The 24,468-nt window shown below is 43.5% G+C and overlaps 3 protein-coding genes and 1 pseudogene across 3 annotated transcripts in view; 2 read left to right on the forward strand and 2 right to left on the reverse strand.

The window, feature by feature from the left end:
• LOC135555287 (very-long-chain enoyl-CoA reductase-like) overlaps positions 1-24,468 on the forward strand; it is a 140,600-nt gene that overhangs the window by 114,168 nt on the left and 1,964 nt on the right. The gene's annotated exons all lie outside the window — the stretch shown is intronic.
• LOC135555288 (cAMP-dependent protein kinase catalytic subunit alpha-like) lies at positions 721-16,317 on the reverse strand (annotated as a pseudogene).
• Positions 17,185-20,781, reverse strand: LOC135555289 (histone chaperone asf1b-B). Its single transcript, XM_064987616.1, has 4 exons — positions 20,257-20,781; positions 19,427-19,542; positions 18,805-18,981; positions 17,185-18,310 (listed from the first exon to the last, which is right to left on the reverse strand). The coding sequence occupies exons 1-4, from the start codon at positions 20,363-20,365 to the stop codon at positions 18,119-18,121; spliced, it is 594 nt and encodes a 197-aa protein (XP_064843688.1). The 5' UTR covers positions 20,366-20,781; the 3' UTR covers positions 17,185-18,118.
• The window catches only part of LOC135555292 (protein crumbs homolog 3-like), a 47,790-nt gene continuing 45,227 nt past the window's right edge, over positions 21,906-24,468 (forward strand). The window contains exons 1-2 of the mRNA XM_064987618.1: positions 21,906-22,294; positions 23,147-23,372. Of these exons, the coding sequence (XP_064843690.1) occupies positions 23,273-23,372 (100 nt within the window). The 5' untranslated portion in view covers positions 21,906-22,294; positions 23,147-23,272. The remainder of the gene's footprint in view (positions 22,295-23,146; positions 23,373-24,468) is intronic.

Consider the following 24,468-nt stretch of genomic DNA (forward strand, 5'->3'; position numbering starts at 1 on the left):
ATGGTGGGATCTTTTTGGGTCTCTAAAATGAATATGAGAAATGGCAGTGGAAACACCTTTATGTGTAAATATTGATATAATGACCATCATACCGAAGTAAACGTGGAGTCAAGCAATGATATGTTGTGTGATCCTCTCACTTTGACTCAGAAAAGCATGCAGCTTATAAGCTACAGATGAAATAAATTCTGAACTTCACAATGTGGTGAAAGTAGCAGTGATGAGCTTGATGCTCCTTTCCTATAAATATTGAGGGTCTTATTCTGGTGACATGATGATCGATGCTTGGCTGCCGTTTGACCCCCAAATAATATTGCTCTAATCCATAATAATCTCAATGTAGGTAGCCTACTTGCACTGTATCTGCGAGATGTTGGCTAGAGCACACATGCCCAGACCAGAATGGACACGGTCGCTATATAAACAATAGTTTGTGACGAAACCATCAGTAGAGGTGATCATTTCGATGGAAACCCATTTAACATGGATCTTTCCATTTCGGGACATGGGAATTGACCTCAAACATTACTATGTGCAGTACGTCATCACGCACAGCCTTTTATTCACCACAAGTCTATTTGATGGAAACATCTCTGGTGGGAAAAATGCATATTGTTTTAAGCATATTTTAGAATACTCACACGAAAATGTTTCAAATTGGATGGAAACCTAGCTACAGAGAGCTAATTAGTTTGGAGGTAAACTGCCTTATCTGACTGGTACTGAAAGCAGATCTTAAAGGAAGAGTAATCTGGGTTTCTGTCTGATGTACTCTGTACTCACCTTTCCTGATACAATCTTCTCATAGATCTGAATGGGCTGGTCAGCAAAGAAGGGAGGATAGCCAGCAGCCATCTCATAAATCAGCACGCCCAGAGCCCACCAGTCCACCGCCTTATTATAACCCTGGTGGGGGGGGGTAGAGAGAAAGAGGAGTGTTAGATTCCCAGGGAAAGAGGCAGAACTAAGCACAAAAAGAAAGAATGGGACGTGTCATACATAAGCTCTTCTCTAGTCAGCGGTTGTAATCATGGTCAGAGCTGCTTGTGAGTGGCTGTAGTGACATGATCTTTGCTGTGTCATGGTAATAACCCCAGTGTTGTTATGAATACGAGGTGTGACGGCAGGCCGGGGGTTTGGTGGTGACCACTCACTTTGCTAAGGATGATTTCAGGGGCTAGGTACTCCGGAGTGCCACACAGCGTCCAGGTCCGGCCCTTTCACGCTTTGCAAAACCAAAATCTGTTACCTGGGAGGAACACAGATGTCTCAGCAATGACAAACAGTTCAGTTCTGACATTCGCTTAAAGTTATACTTCCAGGAATTTAGCAATGATGCCCTTTATCTACTTCCCCAGAGTCAGATGAAATTGTAGATACCATTTTTATGTTTCTGTGTCCAGTAGGAAGGAAGTTAGAGGTAGTTTTGCGAGCCAATGTTAACTAGCTTTAGCATAATCACTGAAAGTCTATGGTATCAGCTAGCATGTGATCCCTTTAACACTTGAACCGCCTGGCCTTTCAGCAGCCGCTAGAGACCGTTGCCGTGCGTTCCCTTCAGCATATGTATCAGACGCAGATCAACCCCCAAGGTGTAGCAAACATAAGCACAAAGTAAAACATAAGAGAATTATAGCAATCTGCAAGGCACTGTCAAATTATTAACATGGGCGTCGATGTTGATATATACGCATAACAAACTCATTACACCATTGTTGTTCCAGATTAAATAAACTTCTTCACCCATATCATTCAGTTAGGCCTAATTTCAATTAGATTGTGAAGTAACTTGCACAATTCTCACCCATTTGTCATTCATTCAGTGGGTTGGCATAGTTTGCTTCCTTGGATAGAGTCAAGGATATGTTTGACATTTTTCTAAAGGTCTACTGCAACACAGCATATTTTCCTTTCCCTTACAATACATTAGTAATAGAGTTACAGTAAATAAATCAGTTCCTTAATGGCATCTTTTACAAAGTCAAATGTAAAAGAGAATGGTATCAACCAGCAAGGAGCGCAGTTAAATGATTTGCTTCTGATAGACATGAAATTCATCATTACACTCGTCTTTTTAAATTAAATCAACCTCGTCACCCTCCTTATCATTCAGTTTGGCCAAATTTAAATTACATTGTGTACTAAGGTTTATTTATTTAAGAGCATTTACAAAATCAGGGCATGTATAATGCATGGTATGTACAGCACACCCATGCTTGTTCTCCATTAGTCCTACCTGGATAGCTAGCAAGCCATTTGACTATGTGTGTGTTCTCACCTGTATGTATCCCTGGTTATCAATGAGCAGGTTCTCTGGTTTCAGATCTCGGTAGATGAGGTCCAGTGAGTGAAGGTATTCAAAGGTCAGAACAATTTGGGCGGCGTAGAAGCGGGCGTGGGGCTCACTGCAGTCAGAGAGAGCGAGATAGGTCAGAGGGTAACGTGGACACCACAATATATTTACTAGGAGGCTGTTGTGGAGTCATGGTCTATGGAAAATGGGGAGGATTAACTACTGTAGCTATTTGGTTATATTTCCAACAGTGGGAGACCGGTAAACAGACTCACCTGAATCTGCCAATTCTCCTTAAATGTGAGAACATCTCACCGCCAGGGACATACTCCATCACCATATACAGGTTAGTGTTGTCCTACAGAGAGAAATATTTCACAGTTGAGTTGTGAACCTCACCTTCACACACAAACGTGGAAGTATGTTCCGTTAGGAAAATGTGGCGCTGGACATTTGACCCGCATTTAAAATTGACCAGACACATTGGGAGCGTAACCTGATTAGGGGGTCCACCCAGGGTGCTCAGAATGACAGGAATCACATTTAGATTATGGTAATTAATCATAACAGAACATGCAAGCCCAGGATGCAATGACGTGTCCCCTTACTGCACACTATGAAGATGTTAGAATAACAACAAGACCAGTAACAAATTGTAAAACCACAAGCCTATGCACAGGTGGAGCGTGAGTTTAAACTTTGGGGAAGCACATATTCACCATAACAAATTGCACCTTTATAATAAAACATTCCATGCATCATGGCATTTGCAGACTTATGTAAGATAGTAGGCTATTTGTAATGTGATGAGCATATTGGATAGTCATAATTTAGGCTAATAATACAACTGAAATCAAATGTTTGTATAAAGAGTTGAATGAATGGCTGTGTGCATATAGCTTAGATGCCTGGGCTACAGCAGACACCCTTCTTTCTTTGCATGGGAAAAACACATCTCATGCAATTCTACTACACCTTGTGTGACTGGAGACATTAGTAGAATCTTTAACACCACAAATGAAAGGGTAGCCTACTCTACTGCCATTGACAAACAGATCAATAAAAACAATGTTGTCCATAGAATAGGCCGGAGAGAAGGGGAGACAAATAGGAGGGCAATCTAAACTAGAGGAGGAAATGATTGCCCTCCCCCCCAAAAAAGTTAAGTGGCACTGACCCAGCAATGATAGAGTGAATATGAGCAGTGCACAGTCACCGGTGATCTGGCCGATGCCTTCCGCTGTTGCCAATAAGATCAAAATTTAACTTAGGTTTACTGTTTATAACTAAAAGACAGTTGGCTATTTCTGTAAAGAGAATACAATGAAAAGACCCATGTGCTTTTCAAACTGTTTTCCCACAATTGAGTTTGGAAATATTGCAATATGCCTAGATGGGCCTCTACTTTTCAATGACAGTGGCAACCCAAATTGCGCACGCTGCCTTTCCTTCCGACTGTAGGCAATGCAATTTAAAACAATCCAAACTTTAAAAATGTTTTTTTAATATAATTTAAGGCTAGGGGAAGCTAATGTTCCTGTGGCCAATTCATGCTTCAGTAGCCTCATTTGAATGATTGCATTTCTTTCTTTCTGTGTAGACAGGAGTAGGCCAATTAGGCTATAATCAGTTTGGCAATTTAACTCAATTTACTTTGGGAAAGCTTAGCTTCCCCTAGTCTTTTGGACACACCCCCTATGAGCCCATGTCAATCTACTATCCCCCATAGTAGAAACGTTGGCCTACTCTATTGGTCAGCTTGTCGAGAAAGAAAAAGCCCAAATAGACTCTGCGACAGTTGTGGGACAATAGAGCCCAAATTCATATAACCAGTAGGCCTGGCTACATAAAAACAGAAATGAATGTGATGCAACTGATCAGAACTTCAGCTAAAAATATTGATCAACTATTAATATTATTAGCGCAGCAATGCACCAAGGCAACATGAGAACGTGCATCTGGCTACGGGACAATAAAAAAATAGTTAAAAACCAATAGATCATGAGAGAAATAGTATACTGGTTTCAATGCTATTTGGAAGTGTTTATTAAAGAACTGCCTCCACGGATATGGTTGGATTTTCCTGGGCTACTTTGAAGCAAGGTAAAACATGCCTCATAATATGTACTAAAATATTTCAAATAATAAAGTAGCGATAGGTTCTCAAATTACAATTTAAACGCACGGCTGAAGCCTGCCTTCCGTTGCCTATGTATTTGAATGGTGAACAGGAAGCACACTTCAATTACCAGTTGAGAAACAGAAATATTAGCTATTTTTAATCATGGCCCACAAACTATTTTTAACACACAATTAAAAAATTATTGCACAATGATTGGGCTTATAAAAGTGCCGTCTGACAGATTTTCCTTATCGGTATGCTGTGCACGTGTGAATAGAGACAATGAATATACACACACGTGCCAATTTAATTCCACAAGACGATGCAAATGAACACATACCGATAATCAACGGTCAAACGTATTTACATCAACTGGTACGTTCATCATTGAATAGGCTAAAAAATAAAACATTTGCAAAGGGTATTTTTTCCCTTCTCCCAGGCCATTGTTCAGTGCCAATTTTACTTCGCACCTTAAAAAATAAACAATAAAAATACAGCCGATAGTTGGCTATTACCGGCTAATGGAAACACTGACGCGCACACACACACGAATGCATGCACCCACACGCGCGTCCAGCAGTACCTTGAAAGAATGCTCCAACCGCACCAGGAAGGGGAAGCTGACGGCCTGCAGGATGCGTTTCTCATTCAGCGTGTGTTCTATCTGCTTCAGCTTCACCACCTGAGGGGAACAAACCAGGACACCTTGTTAAGCAAGGAGAGCCTCCTACATCTCTGACTGATGGGCTGAGAGACAGTAACAGCACCAGGGTTGAGGGGGTCAACTCCATTTCACAAATCAACTCATGAGATTAATATACATTTGTATTCATTAATATAAAAATATCTACATGTACTGTAAAAGAGGACTTGGAGTCAATTCACTAACTGAATTTGAATTAAATCAAACCCCGCTCTGAAAACCATACAACGCACAACTGACTCCCTAGGCCACATTACCATACCTTCTGTTTGTCAAGTATCTTCATGGCAAAATGCTGGCCCGACTCTTTGTGCTTGACCAGCATGACTCGACCAAACGAGCCCGTGCCCAGGGTCTTCAGACGGTCAAAGCCATCCAAGGCTGCGGTGTTCTGGAGAGGAGAGCATGTCAATTAGAACAGGGAAACAAGCCCAACACCGGCCAGAGTGCCTATCAGGGTGCCAGAGTCAGGTTGAGTAGCAACACTGGACTCAAACTACCCATCAAACTTCACACTGTCCTGTCAAAAAATGTGCAAATGCAGGATGTGATACAGATTCTGAGACATTCAAAAAGTGCAATGCGTCAGGCAACTGTTACTCCTGCCAGTGCACACATATTGCAAAGGTATGAGTCATTCTTACATTACAATAGCAAATTAAACTTGTTTTAAGCTAAAAGAAAAAGGAGGGAAAGTGTTATGCTAAATGCTGCACATAATCAGTAAAGATATCATTCTATGTAGACCAGGCTCATTTATTGTGTATGCCCCAAAGCATTAAAAAAATGAAAAGTTCCAACAAATGTGATTGTAGTTAGATCCAGCAGAGGGCACACTTCCCTTCTCACCCAGGCGTGACGGACACCGGGCTGGTATGCTGGGGTCTTTGAGCGTGTGCAGGCCTGTCATTCATTCCCACACTTCCCTCTTTCCTAACTCACCTGTGCTGGATTCTCCCATTTCTTGAGGAAATCCTCTTTGGCTTTGGCAAGAAACTCCTTCACTATAACAGAGCAAACAGATGGTTTAGCACCTACCCTTCTTCATGACACACTGATTCCATCAGACACATTTAGATGAGAACGAGGATGTTGTGATACAGTTCAGCAGAGATCCACGTCTATAACCACTGACCAGCGCTAGAATATAAAAACTTCTCTGTAAGGCTAAATAGTGATTTTGGAGATTAACTTGAGCGTGTGTTAGAATGAGTCGTGTGTACCTTACCGGTGGCACAAGTATATCCCATGTGTAGCCTAGCCCAAGGCTGTCCATCTCCCTCACTCTGGCCACACAGACAGGGCTTATTTCCACTGATGTTGAAGCCAAATCAACTGAGGTCAGGTTATCTAATACTTACTCCTCCAGCCATGTCAGAACGAGAGCAGAGAGCCAATCGATACAGGCAGTCTATGTGAATGTATTGTGTGTGAATGCATTACGGTCTCTGTGCCAGTGAATGTGGGAGAGATTTTATCCTCTCCAAAGTGACTTATCATAACCTTTATATAGTCACACACTCTAGCTCTAATGCACACAGACACGGCATCACATGTAGAACTGCAGCACATCTCTTCCTCTTATCTTTATTGGGCTGATCACTGTGCTTTGTGGGAACATGTAGATACCAGCCCTTCCTCATTAATCCCTGCCCATATCCATCTATGCCTCAACACTGAGGACAGTGGCTGGCTGCTACTTGTACGAGAGTACCAGTACCACTCAACACTGGCTGCTACTACTAGTAAGTTAGCATCAGTACCACTCAACACTGGGGACACTGGCTTGCAGGCTGCTACTAGTAAGCAGTACTATTAATACTACTATAGGAGGGGGGGGAATATGTACACTACAGTAAATCGATGGGTGTCAGAGGAAAGCTGAACATTTAAATGTCACCCTCTTAAACCAGTATGCAATTCTCTTTTAATTAAGAGATTAAACTGATCTCGAAAATCTTGTGTCAATTTATGGCTCACACATGGATAGCCTAATACACCATCTGTAATCTGGAGAACGCCACGCAATCCTTACATTCCATAAACATTTTTGTTCTGGCGAGCTGCGTGCTTGTCCCTTTCATAGTAAAAACACTTAATTCGTAATAGATTGTAAGAATTGGAATTCGTAACATATCATACAAAATGGATGACGTACACAATTGTTTGGGGAACCATTTTGGCTCATGAGAACAACTTTCAAAACTAGTGGATGAAATTATACAAAACCTCTGGAGCATCACTAACTGTCAAAACCTCAAAGCCATACAGACCCTTGTGATCAGCACTAATATCTCAGTGGTTCTGCTTTTCTCCATTCACAAAGGGGATATAAACACACACCTACCCACCCCTCTAGCAGCTCTCTGGAGAACAACTCCAACAGACGAGGAAGACCAGAGAGCAGCACTGAACAAAGTTCATATAAACATGACTACAACAGTGTTGCTCCCATGCCAGAGCCATTGAGAAGAAAAGCAGACTAGTCTCCTGGGAGAGTACATTTCCCAGTCAGTTTGTTCCTTTAGGTAAACCACAACAGTCTCCCATAGAAGACACCACTTCCATACTGTAGGCCTACAGCCAGAACTAAGGAGGAAAGTCTAGCTATCAAACAGCTCAACAGTTAAACCAACAATGGCCTAAGTGGAATGGACTTGATCTAGTGCAGACTGTTAGATTTGCGAGGCTTGGCTGCCACGAATACCATCTGATGGGTGGAAGATGATTCCTAGCCTTCCTCTCCAACGCCACCCTCCCTTACCGTCAGGGATCACTATGGGCATCTCTGGTGCTGCAACCGCAGCCTCTGCAGCCCCGGAGCCAGAGGTGGACCCAGACTCCCTCTTCCTGCTACCATGCCTCCTGGAGCTCTTCCTGTGGCTGTCTGAGCCTGACATCAGCCCTGCCCTTCTACGTCGCCACCTGCCTCTTCTTCCTCCTCACAGTGGTTGGCTCGTCGGCCCTTCTCCCATTACGTCCAGAAACCCAGACAACTTTCAACCTCCTTGGTTTCTTCTCTCACCTTCTACATTCACTTTCGTCTGTCTGTCGTGTCCTGGCAAAGAGCAGAGCTCATTCAGCAGCCAGAGCCCCTGGTAGTCCAGAGCCAAATAAAGCCCACAGTGCTGTGCTCTCGTTACAACAACTCGCATAGATCAATTGGACCGGTGCTCCGTTTGTGTCTATATTTATTCTGCACACATTTCTACCTCCTGCTCCCTATCCTGTAAACACACATCAACAGCAGGGGCCTGGTCACCAGGGGGAGGGGCATCACCACAGCCAGGGGTTATATTTATGAAGCCCAGAGAGGAACTCTCCTATGGAAAAAAAAGTCATGACAGTCCTCTGCTCTGTCAAACCAGGAGATCAACCTGAATTCCTGGCACCAGCAATATTACTCTCATCAACACAACCCATCAGTAGACCAAGGGTTTTTTCTGCTCAGATCATGTGATCAGGAAAACCTCCTGGGTCTATGTTGGAGGTCAACATCAAGTTCATAACAATCGGTATTTATTTAACTAGGCAAGTCAGTTAAGAACACATTCTTATTTTCAATGACGGCCTAGGAACAGTCATTCAGGGGCAGAACGACAGATTTTCACCTTGTCAGCTCGGGGGATTCAATCTTGCAACCTTACAGTTAACTAGTCCAACGCTCTAACCACCTGCCTCTCATTGCACTCTACGAGGAGACTGCCTGTTACGCGAATGCAGTAAGCCAAGGTAAGTTGCTAGCAAGCACAAAACTTATCTTATAAAAAACAATCATAATCACTAGTTAACTACACATGGTTGATGATTTTACTAGTTTATCTAGCATGTCCTGCATTGCTTATAATCGATGCAGTGCATATCGTTGCTCCAATGTGTACCAAACCATAAACATCAATGCCTTTCTTAAAATCAATACACAGAAGTATATTTTTAAACCTGCATATTTAGCTAAAAGAAATCCAGGTTAGCAGGCAATATTAACCAGGTGAAATTGTGTCACTATACAAATGGTAGAGAGAGAAATAGTCCTATAATAACTACAACCTAAAACTTCTTACCTGGGAATATTGAAGACTCGTGTTAAAAAGGAACCACCAGCTTTCATTTGTTCCGAGCAAGGAACTTAAACGTTAGCTTTCTTACATGGCACATATTGCACTTTTACTTTCTTCTCCAACACTTTGTTTTTTGCATTATTTAACCAAATTGAACGTTTCATTATTTATTTGAGGCTACATTGATTTCATTGATGTATTATATTAAGTTCAAATAAGTGTTCATTCAGTATTGTTGTAATTATAAATAAAATAATAAATAAAATAAAAAATAAAAAAAGCCGATTCATCTGTATCGGCTTTTTTTGGTCCTCCAATAAATCGGTATCAGTACGGCGTTGAAAGATCATAGTTGGTCGACCTCTAGTCTATGTAAGTACCCATGTGAGATGCCACAGCAGGACGGTGTGAAACCATTTGATGTTTTCTAAAAAGCTTTTCTAAAGAAAAACCACAGCAGTCACAAACCAACCACAGCTAAAACACATCCCCTCTAGTGCCCAATGCAACACACACCACTGTGCCCAGGATCGATGTCCCGATCAATCCCATCTCTCCCCTGGGCTTGGCTGGGACCTTGTGACGCAGGCACAGGGGGTTAGATTGGGGCACGCTGACCGAGATTTCGCTCTGAAGCCCGCCAAACCACATCCAGTCCACATCGGACCTCATTTATAGAGAACACAGCCCGCAGGCAACGCATTAGAGGCAGTGGACGAGTGGAGCTGGACATAGAGATGTGGGGGAGGGGGGTGATACAGAAAGCCATACTGTCGGGGGGAGAAATATATTAGCAAGAGAAGGAGAGCGTGAGAGAGGAAGCAAAAGAGAGAGAGGCTGCAGAGAGACAGCTGTTGGGTGTGTGAGAGAGTCCAGAGGAAATGAGTGATAAATCCACAACCCAGCCACTTCAAAGACCTCAGTCTTTACAGTCCTTGTGGTTTGCTTCTGGCCACTGTACTGTCAGATACTTAGGTTCAGTCAGCACTTGGAGTTACAAGAGGTGAGTGACTGGGCATTCTTACAAGAGTATCTGAGCATGCCCAGAAGAACAAAGTGCCTTTAAAAAGAGTCAAGAAGTGCTGTGCTTTACAAATACTAGCCTGGCCCTGTTATGCAAGCCAGCGTAAACCACCCCGCCAGCCACACACATATTTATAGCCACAATGAAAGCTCCACCTAGACAGTGTAGCGTCACAGGGCCAAAAGCATGTCATTTCATATAGAGGGACTGACTACTGAGCAGTACCCACACAGAGGGACTGTAGACAACACTGGAATGACATGTTCAGATATGCAAACCCAGATTGAAGGAAGCTAGGGTGAGTCAGACATCTTATCCCCTAGGCAGACACACGTGGCCCGGAGCACATAGAGGGAACCCCGCTGGACAGAAACACCGACAGGTTTCCCGGGAGACAGACAAACGGCTTCCCTGGAACTTTGTGACGCAGCCGACACCAGAACAAAACACGAGGTGCTGAATCAAAAAGAGCTTTGTGTGTGTTGCCCACACAACATCAGTACAAAAACAACTAACCTAGCCAAAAACCAAAGCTAATCAAATTGAGTCTACTTCCGTAGAACCCGGACCAAAGCAAAGTCCTCCTGCCCAACAAACAGCTATGTCTTACTATACGTGACGACTTTTTGGGGACAAAAAAAAATGGATTCCCATTCAAAATCCTGTTTTCCCTACACCTAATTCTAACCCTAAAATTGCATTTTTACAAGTGAGAATCAGCAAAATGTCCACACTTGAATTTTAGTTGGTTTTGCATTTTTGTGAGACATTTTGGTACTCACAAATAAAGTAAAATGCACAGAGAGCACCGAATCCACAAGAGAACTGGAAAACAGTGTGATTGTGTACAGATGGCTGACACACCCAGTCACATCCCCCTGCCCCCCTCAAGCCACTCCAACCAATCACTCCCCTCCCTCCCTCATGTCGTGGAAAAGGCTCCGCCCCCTTGCTCCAGTCAGGTCAGTCAGTCACTCACTCCAGCAGTGGGCCGCTGGCTCCTCCTGTGGCTGGCAGCGTCTGCCCTCCCCACCGCTGGTGTTTCCCAGACAGGGCCCAGCGTGCTGGAACAGCCTCCCCGCCAGCCTGTGCAACATCGACATGGCACCAGCCTAGGACCTGTAGCAACTAGCAAGGGAAAAAAAAAAAAAAAGTGTCCTTCAGAGAGGAGCCCTGAACTTCGAGACAAGTGGAGCACCACCGACCCTTGGAGGATTCTGTATAGGAGGTTGGATATCTGACTAGACTTGAAGCTGTCCTGCCATGTTATGTAGGTAGAGACAAAAGCCTGACACTCCGCAGCAATGAATCCAGAGGTTCCTCCACTTCCTGCCTGAGCTCATACACAGTCCACCCTGCTCCTTCCTGTGGGCCCTGGCTCAGCTCTCCACAGCAACGCCTCCCCTATGTCCGTCTGTATCAAGGAAGAGAGGGCAGGCCGGGCTGAGAGACAGGGTCCACCTGAACCGGACCTTAAGCCTCACCGTCCTCTATAGTCTCGTCTCTCAGAGCGGGCTGCATGTTGTCCTTTTCCTCTGGTTGTCCAGTTGAAAATAGCTGCCCTGCCGTGGTGGGCGTAAGAGTCTGAACCCCCGGTCAGCACCTGTCTCTGGGGATCAGGGCGGGCCCATAGCGAGGCCATCCAGGCCGATAAGGATGTCAAGCATGGCATGTTTACAAACCTCTGACGGCCCTGGGGACCTCCTCTGCCCCCGCCCAGGGGTCGGATCTTAGCAGTGTGAAGCTCTCTGCTAATCCCTCCATTAACACGACATTAATACCATTTAAAAACAAAGCTGTGTGCTTAGACAACTGAGAGGTGGTGGAGCAGTGATCTCTGGGCGGCCTCATTTCAGTGGGACACAGACCCAAAGACAAGGGTTAATGCTACCAGGCTGGTCTGCTCTTCACATGTATGCTCTACAAGCAGCCTAGGCTCATTTCACAGACACCCGTTCCAACCAAGCGCACACCAATGTAACAGCTAATGTTATGGATGCATAGCCTACACTACACTTTTACCAAACCTGCTCCGGGACTGCCACTCCTCTACTTGTAAACAGAAAAAGCATTTAATGGAGTTTGGATGGGATGCTGCATTGCATTCACCTCCATGGAAAGCTCTATTAGAGAAGGTGGTTCATTTCCATAGCGATACTGAACATTTCAGTTACAGAGGGTTAAAAGACCAGGATATCAATGAGGGAGAGACAGTCACCACTTATAGGGAAGCAGAGAGACAGTGGAGGAAAAGGGAAGCAGCGGGGAAACAAATGGATGGCACCGGACTAAAAGCTGTGCAGCTTGAGAGGGAGCCGCGACCCAGAGATGGGCAGAAGGGCACACAGAGAGCGTTCTTGTTCTAAATGCTGTTCATCACATGATGTTCAAGAGACTCCTCAGCATCACAGTTTAGCCTGGAGAGTATCACACCACCCGCATCATATGACCCCGCCCCTGTGCCTTCAGTGTCCCACCACACCCTCCTCTCTCCTTCAGTCAAGTACAGTGTGGGATTCAAGGCTGCTGACCACTACTGTGTTTACATTGGGGTTCCCGAGTAACATCCATTATATAAACAAACAGTCAGACATCTGGCAAAGTTTGGCTTCTTAAAGTTGTATAGGCTGGGGCAGGGATAAACACTGAAGTCACAAAAAAGAGGAACATAACAAGGACCATTCTATCCTCTATTCCAAACTAGGCTGACTATTTCTCCTGAAAAGCTGCATCCAAAAAGGACATCTGCAGTGTGTTAAGTCCTATACATAGCGATTTCCACTGAAAGTAGAGGATCTTCCCCCTGCTACCTGACAGGTGTGCCTCTGTAGTGGCACCGATTGGCCTAGACTAGGGAAGGGCAACAGGCAGTTTGTGGCCACTCCTTGGATCAATTTCCCCCAAACATGTTTTTCTGTGTCCGGTTTGTTCCAGACTTTGTGCATCGGTACCGCTTGCCGTGCAGTAGCAGAGAGAACAGTTTGACTTGGGTGGCTGGAGTCTGACCATTTACGGCCTTCCTCTGACACCAACTGGTATAGCGGTCCTTGATGTCAGAAAGCTCGGCCCCAGTGATGTACTGGGCCATACGCACTACCCTCTGTAGCGCCTTGCGGTTGGATGCCAAGGGGTTAACATACTAAGCAGTGATGCAGCCAGTCAGGATGCTCTCAATGGTGCAGCTGTATAACTTTTTTAGGATCTGAGGGCACATGCCAAACCTTTTCTGTCTCCTGTTTGTTGTGCATTCTTAACAACGTGTTGGTGTGTGTGGACCATGTTAATTCCTTAGTGATGTGGACACCAAGAACTTGAAGAGCTTGACCTGCTCCACTAGAGCCCCTTCGATGTGGAAAGCGGTTGGCCCTTCGTTTCCTGTGGTCCACAATCAGCTCCTTTGTCTTTCTGGCGCTAAGGGAGAGGTTGTTGTCCTGGAACCACACTGCCAGGCCACTGACATCTCTAAAGGCAGTCTCATCGTTGACTGGGATTAGGCCTACCACCATTGTCTCATCAGAAAACGTAATGAAGATGTTGGGAGTCATGCACGGCCACGCAGTCGTGGGTGAACAGGGAGTACGGGATGGGAGTAAGCACACACCACTGAGGGGCCCCCATGTAGAGGGTTTGTGTGTTGTTGCCTAACCTCACCATCTGGGGGCAGTCTATCAGGAAGTCCAGGATCCAGTTGACGATGGAGTTGTTCAGTCCCAGGTTCCAGTGCTTAGTGATGAGCTTGGAGGGCACCATGATGTTCAACAATGAGCTGTAGTCAATGAAAACCATTCTCACATTAGGTGTTCCTCTTGTCCAGGTGGGAAAGGGCAGTGTGAAGTGCAATAGAGATTGCGTTATCTGTGGATCTGTTGAGGAAGTATGCGAACTGGAGTGGGTCCAAGGTGTCTGGGATGATGGTGTTGCTGTGCGCCAAGCCATTCAAAGCATGTGAGATGCGAGTGCTATGGGGCGTTTAGATAGATTACCTTGGTGTTCTCGGGTACAGAGACGTCGGTATTACAGAGAGCGAGATCACACAGTCATCCAGAACTGCTGGTGTTCTCATGCATGTTTCAATGGTGTTTGCCTCAAAGCAAGCACAGAATTAATTTAGCTGGTCTGGTAGGCTCGTGTCACTGGGCAACTTGTGGCTGAGTTACCCTTTGTAATCTGTGATAGTTTGCAAGCCCTGGCACATCCGACGAGCATCAGAGCCGGCGTAGTAGGATTTGATCTTAGTCCTGTATTGACGCTTTGCCTGTTTGATGCCTCGTCAGAGGTCATAGTGGGATATCTCATTAGCGCCCGGATTAGTGTCCCGTTCCTTGAAAGCCACAACTCTAGCCTTTAGCACAATAGTAGAATACACAAGGTGCAATTGCAAAATGTGGTTGTTCATCAGCAGTTTCTCTTGTTATGTCAGCTAACATTTTTTAGGTTGGTAAGTTAGCGGTAAACTTGTTGTAATCATGGTTGAATTACCGACCGGGGTGGCCCCATAGAATTTGTTAGTCACTCAGTCATATATTAAATCATTTCTCTCGACCTTATGGCAAAATGTGTTGAACTGCTGGAAATTAGCTGTAAACCTGCAACAGTTTCTCTACGTCCCATGACAAAATATGTAGAACTCCAGGAAATTAACTCATAACATACATTTAGCGTCGGGCCCCCAAAAGGCTTTAGCTTAGTGCCCCCAAAAGGCTTTCTTTGGAGCCTAGGCCTTTGACTGCAAGTGTGGGTATCGATGTGGTTACAGACCATTGAGCCACTGCAGCCCCAAATGAGGAGTTCAGATTTGTTGTGGCTCTTACCCCCATCAAAGTTGCCCATCCCTGGCCTAAATAAAGATGCAGTACTACCAAACATACAGGTGAAAGAGCAGTGTAGTAGTCAATTCAGTTTCACATCAATCTCAGTATTGACAGTCCTACAGAGAACTATCAACTGTTGTACATGACCCCTAGGTATGACAGGTGGTAGCCTAGGCCGAGCATTTGTTGTGAAAATAGGATGCAGTAGGTAGATATATGTAGTGGTAATTGGCTGACATGGGCGTGTGTCAAGTTGCCCGTCTGGTTTTGGGGGGTTTCCTGGCTACAACCAGACTAAACCTTTTGGAAATTCAAGATAAAAGGCTTTACCTTTATATAGCTATTGAGTATTGACAATCATATATAAGCGCACAATCTGATCAACAAGAGGTCAAAGTGAAGAGGGGGATCTGGGGCACGTATAGTTTACCATACAAGTTTACAAGGCTGGAGATTCTAAAGAATACACACATGTAATGACTAGGCCACAATAGGATCTTGAATGCATATTGTATATTACTTTCATCCCTCCCGTGTAGCAATGCAGACATGTAACAAACCTTAGTTACTGTTAGTTGTCAAGCAGCTAGTACTACTAGTAGGAAGCAAGGTAAACTCACCACTTTCCATCTCGTTGCCCTTCTTGGCGGTGGGCGCGTTGCCCATGATTGCAAGCCGATAGGGATCCCTTGGATCTGGGATACTTTTGAGTTTTCACGAGCCCTTTTAGTTCTGTATTTGAGGAAGCTGGCTACTAGTTGGCTGTTATCATGGCTAACTAGCCAACAGTGAGGTGTCAATTGTACTCCGCTACTACTTTTCCTTTATCCGGGGGTGGGGGTAAACTAGCTAGCTGCACAGGCTAGCTAGCTGGCCAGCCAACGGCTAGCCAACGACCTAGCTAGCTAGCCGGTTTTCCCTCTATTTCGGTAGCGAATGTTGCTTAGCTCTACCTGGTACAATCAAGAACGTCGAACCGGTTCGGCGCGCCTGGCTAGCTCGCTAGCTATCTATCTATCGTCGCCTTCCTAGCTAGCTAACTAACTATCTAGCAGTCAGTCACTTGCAGACCCCACTAAAGGCCCTTTACTTTCCAATGTATTCCAACACAAAAACCTTATATATCCACTTTTCCAAGTAATTATTATTGCAAATCGATAGCAGCCCCTCCCTTTCCTTGAGCTAAGGTCCGATGATTTCTCAGGTTTCAGATCCGATCAGCTGTGGCTTACTTGCCAAAATCAACAGCCGTCCATTAATCCTCAGACTACAGAGAGACGAACTCTTGCTTCAGAGATCCACCCCCTGAATATACCTCATTGGCCAATACTTATGTGACAGACAGTACGAGACAACTGTTGATTGGATATGCATCAGTAAATCCAATCGTTGTGATGTTGTGATTTGTCTATTGGTATCTGTCAAATTGTATTTTTAGCCCGCCTTCTCAGACCAGCGAATAACGTCATCTATTATTTTCCTCTTGTTTGCCAAATGGTTGGGTTTTCCTTGCTGATTTTGGTTAACTCAATGGTCGAGCAATTCAGGTATGATTCACCGCTTCCAAATGTTCGTCTTATTCGTGCATAATAAAGTATTATCGAAATGCAAGGCCTGTAGCAAACTGGCCCTATACCGACCCCTCCCGCCCGACTAATCCGTGATTGGCTGTGTGACGTCAAGACGGGCTATTTTTAGAAAGTTGGTTAGAATGTAAGGCACGCGGAGACTAGATTTTCTGAATATCTAAAATAAATGATCTCGGAGTAAACCACTTGATTCATTCCAAGTTATATCGGTGAATGTACATTTAGATTGAGTAATTTAGCAGATCGACGCTTTTATCCAGAGCGAATTACATGCATCTTAAAACAGCTAAATTGGACAAAAATGTAAATGTTGTCAGTATGACTGGTAAGGAAACCAGTGTCATTTAGTTCTAATATTTCATATTGCACGAATCGTCCTAGATATCAGATTTTACCACCAGACAGCCCACATTCACATACTGCTTTTGCAATTATCTCCTATGCAGAAAATGACAGCCATACATTTCATAGCTGTCCATAATTGCAAGCGTCCATACATGCATGTTTTTTTCAGCAAACCGTTCACTAAAGGATTACAATTACATTCAGTGAACTCTGAAGTCAATGACAAGAGAACATGATTCAGTGAAAAAGGAAGATTTGCATGTTAACATTTGTCTTGAACACAACTGTAACTCAAATTGCATGGCAACAAGTAAGCCATGCTACCAATTTCAAAATGTGCACTACAGGTGAGCATACTTCACTACAGATATTTATGAATGCAACAAAAAGTCTAGGAAGCCCCACCCATTATTTTCAATGCAAAACCCTTCAAAGTTGAAAAAAGGTGATTCTCCGAGAGTTCAACATCTGCCATTTTTATCACGTCTCAAAGCTTGTCAGGGACAATCACACATCGCATAACAAAAAGATTTTTATTTCAAAAACAAAATGGCACAGGAAAATAAACATATGTACATACCATTATTAGCACCCCCCCACCCATCCAAAAGTCTCCCAAAACACCAACAGGGAAAGGTGTAACTCAAATGCTATAAGGACCATAACCACTGAAACACAATGGCTCAGAAAGTACAAAAAAAATACCACCATTATTTTCCTTCCCGCAACTTGAGTCATTCCTTCCTCCATTTTGCTTCATTAGTGTCATAATCCTCTGTTGGTATTTACATCACATAATTAACAGCTGACTAGTTGGTGTGAATCAGTATTTCTGCCAATTAGCTGCTAACCATCTATGGAAACTTGGATACTTCAGCTGTTGCCCTGTTGATAGTATTAAAAATGAAGGGGTGAATTAGTTTAACTTTTTTCACCATGTTATAGACATGGAAGTGAAAAATTTCCAATGGATAAAGATTACTCCAAAAAGATTGTCTTGGTTGCAAGACACTGTAGTCCAAGGTGGGAGTGTGTTGTTGACAGTTTCTGGGAAATAAGGGAAGCTGTAAGGCAAAGCTGGCTGTACATCCAAGTCAGAATGTCCATGTCCATTCTTCTGCTTATAGTGCTTGGGTTGATCAAAGATTATGTGTATATGTATTTTTCCCTCTACAAGCAGTCCATAGAGTTGTCAGGTAGCAACCCTATGGGTGGGGCCTTGCCCGGGAGGCAAGATGGGGGCAGCATAGAGTTGGGGGCAGGATCCACATTCTCTGAGTCTTCCATCCTTTCTGCACACCCTTCCCAGTTGATATGGAATCTTGTTACACGTGGGTTTGAAGCCAAAATATTTCTCTGGAGCTGGAAGACAAACAGCATTAAAGAGGGAAATTATTCAGTAGATGTACTTATATTTGCAGTAAGACATGTTCCATTTTTACATTATACTAAAGACTGAGCAGTACTGTGGCACACGTGCCCCTGATGAGTGAGCGGAGTTTGCACTTTAAGACCAATGTATTAATGGATATTTCGCCCTTCCACAACGCAAAGGTTTAATTTAATTCCAAAAAGTTGTCCCCTCTCCTCTGCCATCATTCATTCCCCTTCATAGATCTGATAAAAATTGGTAGGTGTAAGCAATAGCTCCACCTAGTTTACACAATATTAATGTAACAGTCCTGTCAGATATGTGAATGGGAACAAGGGCAGATGGGAGAGAACAAGTAAAGTGCAAGTAAGCATTTCGTTGGACAGTGTATACCTTATGTATCCTATACATACGACTAACACAACTTGAACATCTTCCTGGAAGGAAACACAGTCAAGCACACCCATTGAGTTTCCTCCTTTACCTGTCCATAGTCAGGTTTTATGGGTGGGTTTTCCCGCAGCTCAGGGTCGGTGTACTCGTTGTTGACGTAGTACCCAATACGAATGAACTCCTGTCCGCGGTATGTACAGGTGATTAGCGCCACAGTTACGCCGACAGCATCACTTTCTGGAATCAGACCCGTGTTTGGGGCATCCGCCTGTTGAAGGATAACATACAGTAGATGAGGTGCAAGGAGGAAGGCAGGAGAAGAGCGGGGTAAGAGGGAGGGTGTAGTTTCTATATCTGATTTCTCCAATACAGCACCAGTGTTGCTAGTGATTATGTTATAAGCTCAGTGTTATTGTTTGGGAAAGGTTTCCATCGCTAGGGCTGTCACTAAGGTCAGAATCAATCTCTGCATCATCAAATCAGTTGCTTTGTGAAGGTGTTATTAACAAATGTTCACAGTTGGCCATTGTTATGTAAATTATATCTTAAAAGTACCAGTGGCCTGGCCTTGGCCCCAAGTCAGAGCAGGCCCACTCGGAGAGAGAGAAATTAAGAGGGGCAAGGAAAGCTGCAGCCAGACTACTGCTGAAATAACATTGTTAGTTACTGCCATCTATAGATAAAAAATAAAAAAATATTTTAAAAAAACTCACCTGGAACACAAACATGTGCCTCCCGGCTGGTACTGGGCCAACCAGAACAGAGTCAAGGGTCTGGTCATACTCTTCACTCTCTGCTGAACCCACATATATGATCTTCCACTCAAGATCTGCAACACAAAAAGTATCAAATCAAATCACTGTCTTCTGGACCCACAAACTCAGTTCGAAATGTTGGAGAAAGCAAGGAAATTGCTGGACTGTGAAGACTGCTCTGGTCAGAATGCTGTTATCAATGACACCTGTGAAATGATTTGATTGTTTGGGTAGATAACGCGAAAGGCAAGTGGACATGCCAATGCGTGTTCTAGATGTTACCGTTAGTTACCTCCGTCAGAATTCCACGCCGCAGCCAACAAAATACAAACAAAAGTTGGACACCATTCTGGCTAAGCTAGCCAGCTATAGGCAAAGTAGCCAACTAACTAGCAATATCAACTCACTAGCAATATCAACAAAAGCCATCGTGTAGCTAAGCAATATCACAAAGTACAATGTGTTTTATTTATTTATATGTTTAAAAAATACAAATAAACGAGCCACCTTTGTTCAGTAGACATAAGGGATCAATTAACCATTGTTTGCCACCGGTCGAATAATTACTTTAATTCTCATGACGATTTATGGCAAGTTTGCTAACGTTAGTTCGCTAGCTAAATTGCCAGTTTGAACATGAAGTACCTAGCCTAGTTGAGAATCTCAATTAGCTAACTAGCCATAAATCGTCTGAGATTTAGCTAGCGAGCTAACGTTAACAAGCTAGCCATAAATCGTTAGATGAGAATAAACAAAGTAATTATTCGACAGATGAGCACAACACTTACCTTCTGGCAGGTCTTCCATGCACTCAAATGTTATTTCGAATTGAAATGGGTTTCCGAATCGACTCGGGTTATCGAGGACAGCGACATTTAGTACTTGAACCTTCGCCATTATTGCGGCTCCTGCTGCGAGTGACAGACACGCTGGCTGAGAGTGGCTAGGAAATTTTCCCGGGGAAGGTTTCAGGCCTCAACAATGTAGCAACTAGCAAGCAATGTTTTCACGCAGCGTACACAAAGATAAATTCTATCACTGAAGAAATTCGGTTGTTGCATTTAAAAATGCATCTGATTTCGCAGGTTGACAGCTACGCTTTGAAATTACTAGGTAGATATATCTTATTGTTATGATAGCCTGCTATATGATACAATCATTTCAACAGAATTTTTTTTTTTTTTTTAAAGAAAGTGCCATTAATGTTTTAAGTATTTCTGTTATTTGGAATATTCCCCTGACTAGTTTAGTTCAAAACAACTATTTCAAAAACCACCCGCCAGTAAATTTCACAAAGCCACCAAAATGTCGAAGGAAATGGGGCGGGTGGTTTTTCTGTTCTAAACGATGATTCGCTGGATAGAACAACATTAAAGCCATGATTGGCAAGCAACAAGCAAGTAGTGCTCGAACAACGCCACAAGCCGCGTGCAATTACAGGTAGGAATTCAATTGACACGACCCTACTCCCGCATGTACCCATTGCTTTTGGCCAAAGCAAACAAACACAACCACTGTACCAAATTCTGGCACTCTTTTAGATGGAAACATGTCAACATTCCAATCTGGAATGAAGAGGAAAGTCTCAAGACTATTTCATTTTTGGTCCCATAATGTGTTCAACACATTTGTGTGTTTCAGTGGATTTGTGTATATGTGTAGGGCTCTAGCAATTGATGATGCATACTTCAAGTTTATGTTGTGTGTGTCAATACATGGGAGACCATTAACCGAAGGACCTATGTGGCAGGGATACTTTCTGCACACATAATGATGTGACTAAGCAGTACTTTTTGCAGACTGCAGAATGTAGGCCTACATAACATACAATATTGGGGTGGTTATGGGTTGACAATCAACCACACCAAATACAAACATGGAAATAGAATCATACATGGATCCGATTGTGTTTTCTGTGCCAGTCTCCAGTCACATTCTGGCATAGGCCTAGATGAAACTGCGATGAGGCAAGGATTAAGGGACCATGATTAGCTGTGTTTATGGTATTTCAGGATTCTTTTGGTCTTGCTTTGAGGATAGGGTCAGATAGAAAAATATAATTGCTCTCCACTAGAGGTCCTAAAACTGCAAGCAAATTCTCACCATGCACTCACATGAAACATGTGTCCCTTAAAATACAGGATTTAAAAAATGCAGCCCAAAGTTTCTCAAAATGTTCAGTGTTTACTCATTGGGCCTGAACATATTCCACAGCCTTTTATCTTTCTTTTGCAGATGGAAAAAAGGTAGTTGAACACGTTCAAGGCTTCAGACATACATCAATAGAACAGTGTAGAACTTGAGAAAGGGTCCCTTAGAACTCTAATAGTAAAGGATCCATAATGAGTGAGAGAGCATGAGCAATGGGAGGAAGTAGGCTCCATTGAGCAGGTGGATTTCTGTCCGCTAGTCTGGTGCCTCATCATACAAAGGGTATCTGTCTCCTGTACCACAGGTTGACACTGGGCTCAGGTACTGTAACATGAGACTGAAGTGAACCATGTGACCATAGGGGCGAAGTGAAGAGGGAATTAAAAAAAACGGTTTTACATAGTTAAACCTATACAGGTAGTCTAATATGATATATATCAAAATGAACCCATTCAGCCAGTAAAACGGGTTTGCGATCGGATTTAGTTTGCAGATTATTTTTCAGACATTGTTGGGAGAGGTTTATTCATAAACACGTCCTGACATATGATCCAGTTTCGGTTCACCCACTCACTCGTTTAGGTGAGGCGGCGGAAGCAAGACGGTGTTTTTTTCGCAAGGAGTTGGATTGATCCCCGTTGCCTAAAACGGATATCAACATTATTCGGTGAAAAGGTGTGTATAATGATCTGTACAGGTCTGTCTATAATAAAATTCTATACTTCTTGTATTATTAGATCGACTAATATGTTGTGGAGCATGAGTGCAGTTTCTCTTTACATAAAATGGCTTGGAAGTATTGGAAATTAATTATGGGGCACTATAAATCCTATACTTTACAATACTTTTATTTCGATAGGATGCTACTTTCACAACATTTACTAAGAATATGATTTATGAATTGTAATTTGTTATCTCAATGCCCTCCCTCCCCACCTCCCTGAACAGGTGCAATTGTTCACATACACCACTAGTTTTACTAAATCAGCCAACCTTAAACCGGGATGGTCATGTTTCGACACGGTGCTGAATTAATCACAATTGTAATTTTGCCTCTATGGTCAAATGTACATTTTAGACATTTAGCAGATACTCTTATCCAGAGCGACTTCCAGGAGCCATTAGGGTTAAGTGCCCTGCTTAAGGGGACATCGTCAGATTTTTTTATCTAGTTGGCTCAGAGATTCTAACCAGCGACCTTTCAGTTACTGGCTCAACGCTCTTGTCCGCTAGGCTACTTGCAGCCCTATCAATTTCCGGTTGGACAGTTTCTGACAGTCTGAAATGTTTATAATAACTTGATTCATTGTATTGTCATGGTATGGGATAATTGTTTCTCCTGGGACTTACAATGATTCTATGCAGAATGAAGTATAGAAAGCTGTTATGATTTCATCTTCTCTTACATTTTATGTCACATTATGAACCAGACTCATTAACATTGGGGTTTCAATAGCGACTCGGGCTCAGTGTGGCTCCTTATGAACTCTTCTTTTTTATTTAACACCATCTCCTTCATCTCTCTAGAGTGGCCCTGGAGACTGACGCCGGTGTGCTTGTCTGCTGAGCACTACTCCTGATGAAATGGCCCTGACCTGATGTCCAGGCGTCCCCTTGCTGATGGTCTACCCTCTTTAGAACCCATTGGTTTGAATGGAGATGGCACTGCTCCCAGACATCGCTGCCTGGCCTGGTCTCCTGACTGGGAGTGTCCTACTCCTGGTCTTGGGGAGTAATCCTTCCTGGGTTGTGGGTGAGTCATGCCACCGCCTCTACAACCCCCCCTCCCCCCATCCTTCTTGTGAAATAACCCCATCACCACCACACTAGATTGTCTCTGTACTTGGAACAATATGTACTGTACTTGGAACAATATGCACAAAAACACAAACGCAGGGTGCACACAATTCTAGGCATTACTCAATAAAAAACTAAAGCATGCAGTAACATGCCAACAGGTTGTACAAATATTTCGTAATGCGTGAGAGCTTTGGGTAGGAACCATTGGTATGAAAAGCTCTGGTACACCCACTTTTCCTAATGCGGACATGTGATTTCTCTGATAGACGTATGGTAATACATAATGCTTGTATCTGTAATGCTTTATTACTGGTTATAAAGTACGTATGAGCCCTTATATGTTGTATTTTACACTGCTATTCGTCAGTGCACTGAACTGTTAGTCAGGATCATTATCAGATGATAGTAAGACGTTATAAGGGGGTCGTATGTGCTTATAGAACGTTTTCACAATGCATTATAGCTGTATATTACCCAGCAAGAAACAATAGATAAAGCAGCCCTTAGTGGTCATTCTGAGTGCTCTTCTGATTTTCTGGTAATGGGACAACACTGAACAATGGCTGCACTCCAATGCAGACACCTCCAAGCTGTAATGCCAACTGTAGTTAGTTTGCTACAATAAACATATCAGGCTGTCACTGCTACAGGAGGTTTTTCGGTGTCTCATTTTGAGCAAAAGTTGTGCCCCTCCCCCAAACAACCTACCCTTGTTTTTTGTTATCAAGGTGTACTGTTGCCCCTGGGAGAGTTTACTATTTCACTATTTGCATTAGCCAATCATTAACTTAGTTTGACATCCCTAAATGGGCGTTGAAGTTTTCTAAGCAAGACATCTACTGTGAATTAATAGTCAATAATCACTTTGACACCGCACTGACATGGTAACCAAAATATAATAGTGCTTTTCCAGATACTTCAACTCGTAAAACTGTTCAGGGACTGAGCTTCACTGACCACGAGCAAAGGCCGCATTCCAAGTCCTCTCCTCCCCCTCTCTTACATTCAAGTAGTTACTGTGCGGGATGTCACAGAGTAATCACATGGCT

The sequence above is a fragment of the Oncorhynchus masou genome, chromosome 15, assembly GCF_036934945.1.
Source record: "Oncorhynchus masou masou isolate Uvic2021 chromosome 15, UVic_Omas_1.1, whole genome shotgun sequence".
Taxonomy (NCBI): domain Eukaryota; kingdom Metazoa; phylum Chordata; class Actinopteri; order Salmoniformes; family Salmonidae; genus Oncorhynchus; species Oncorhynchus masou.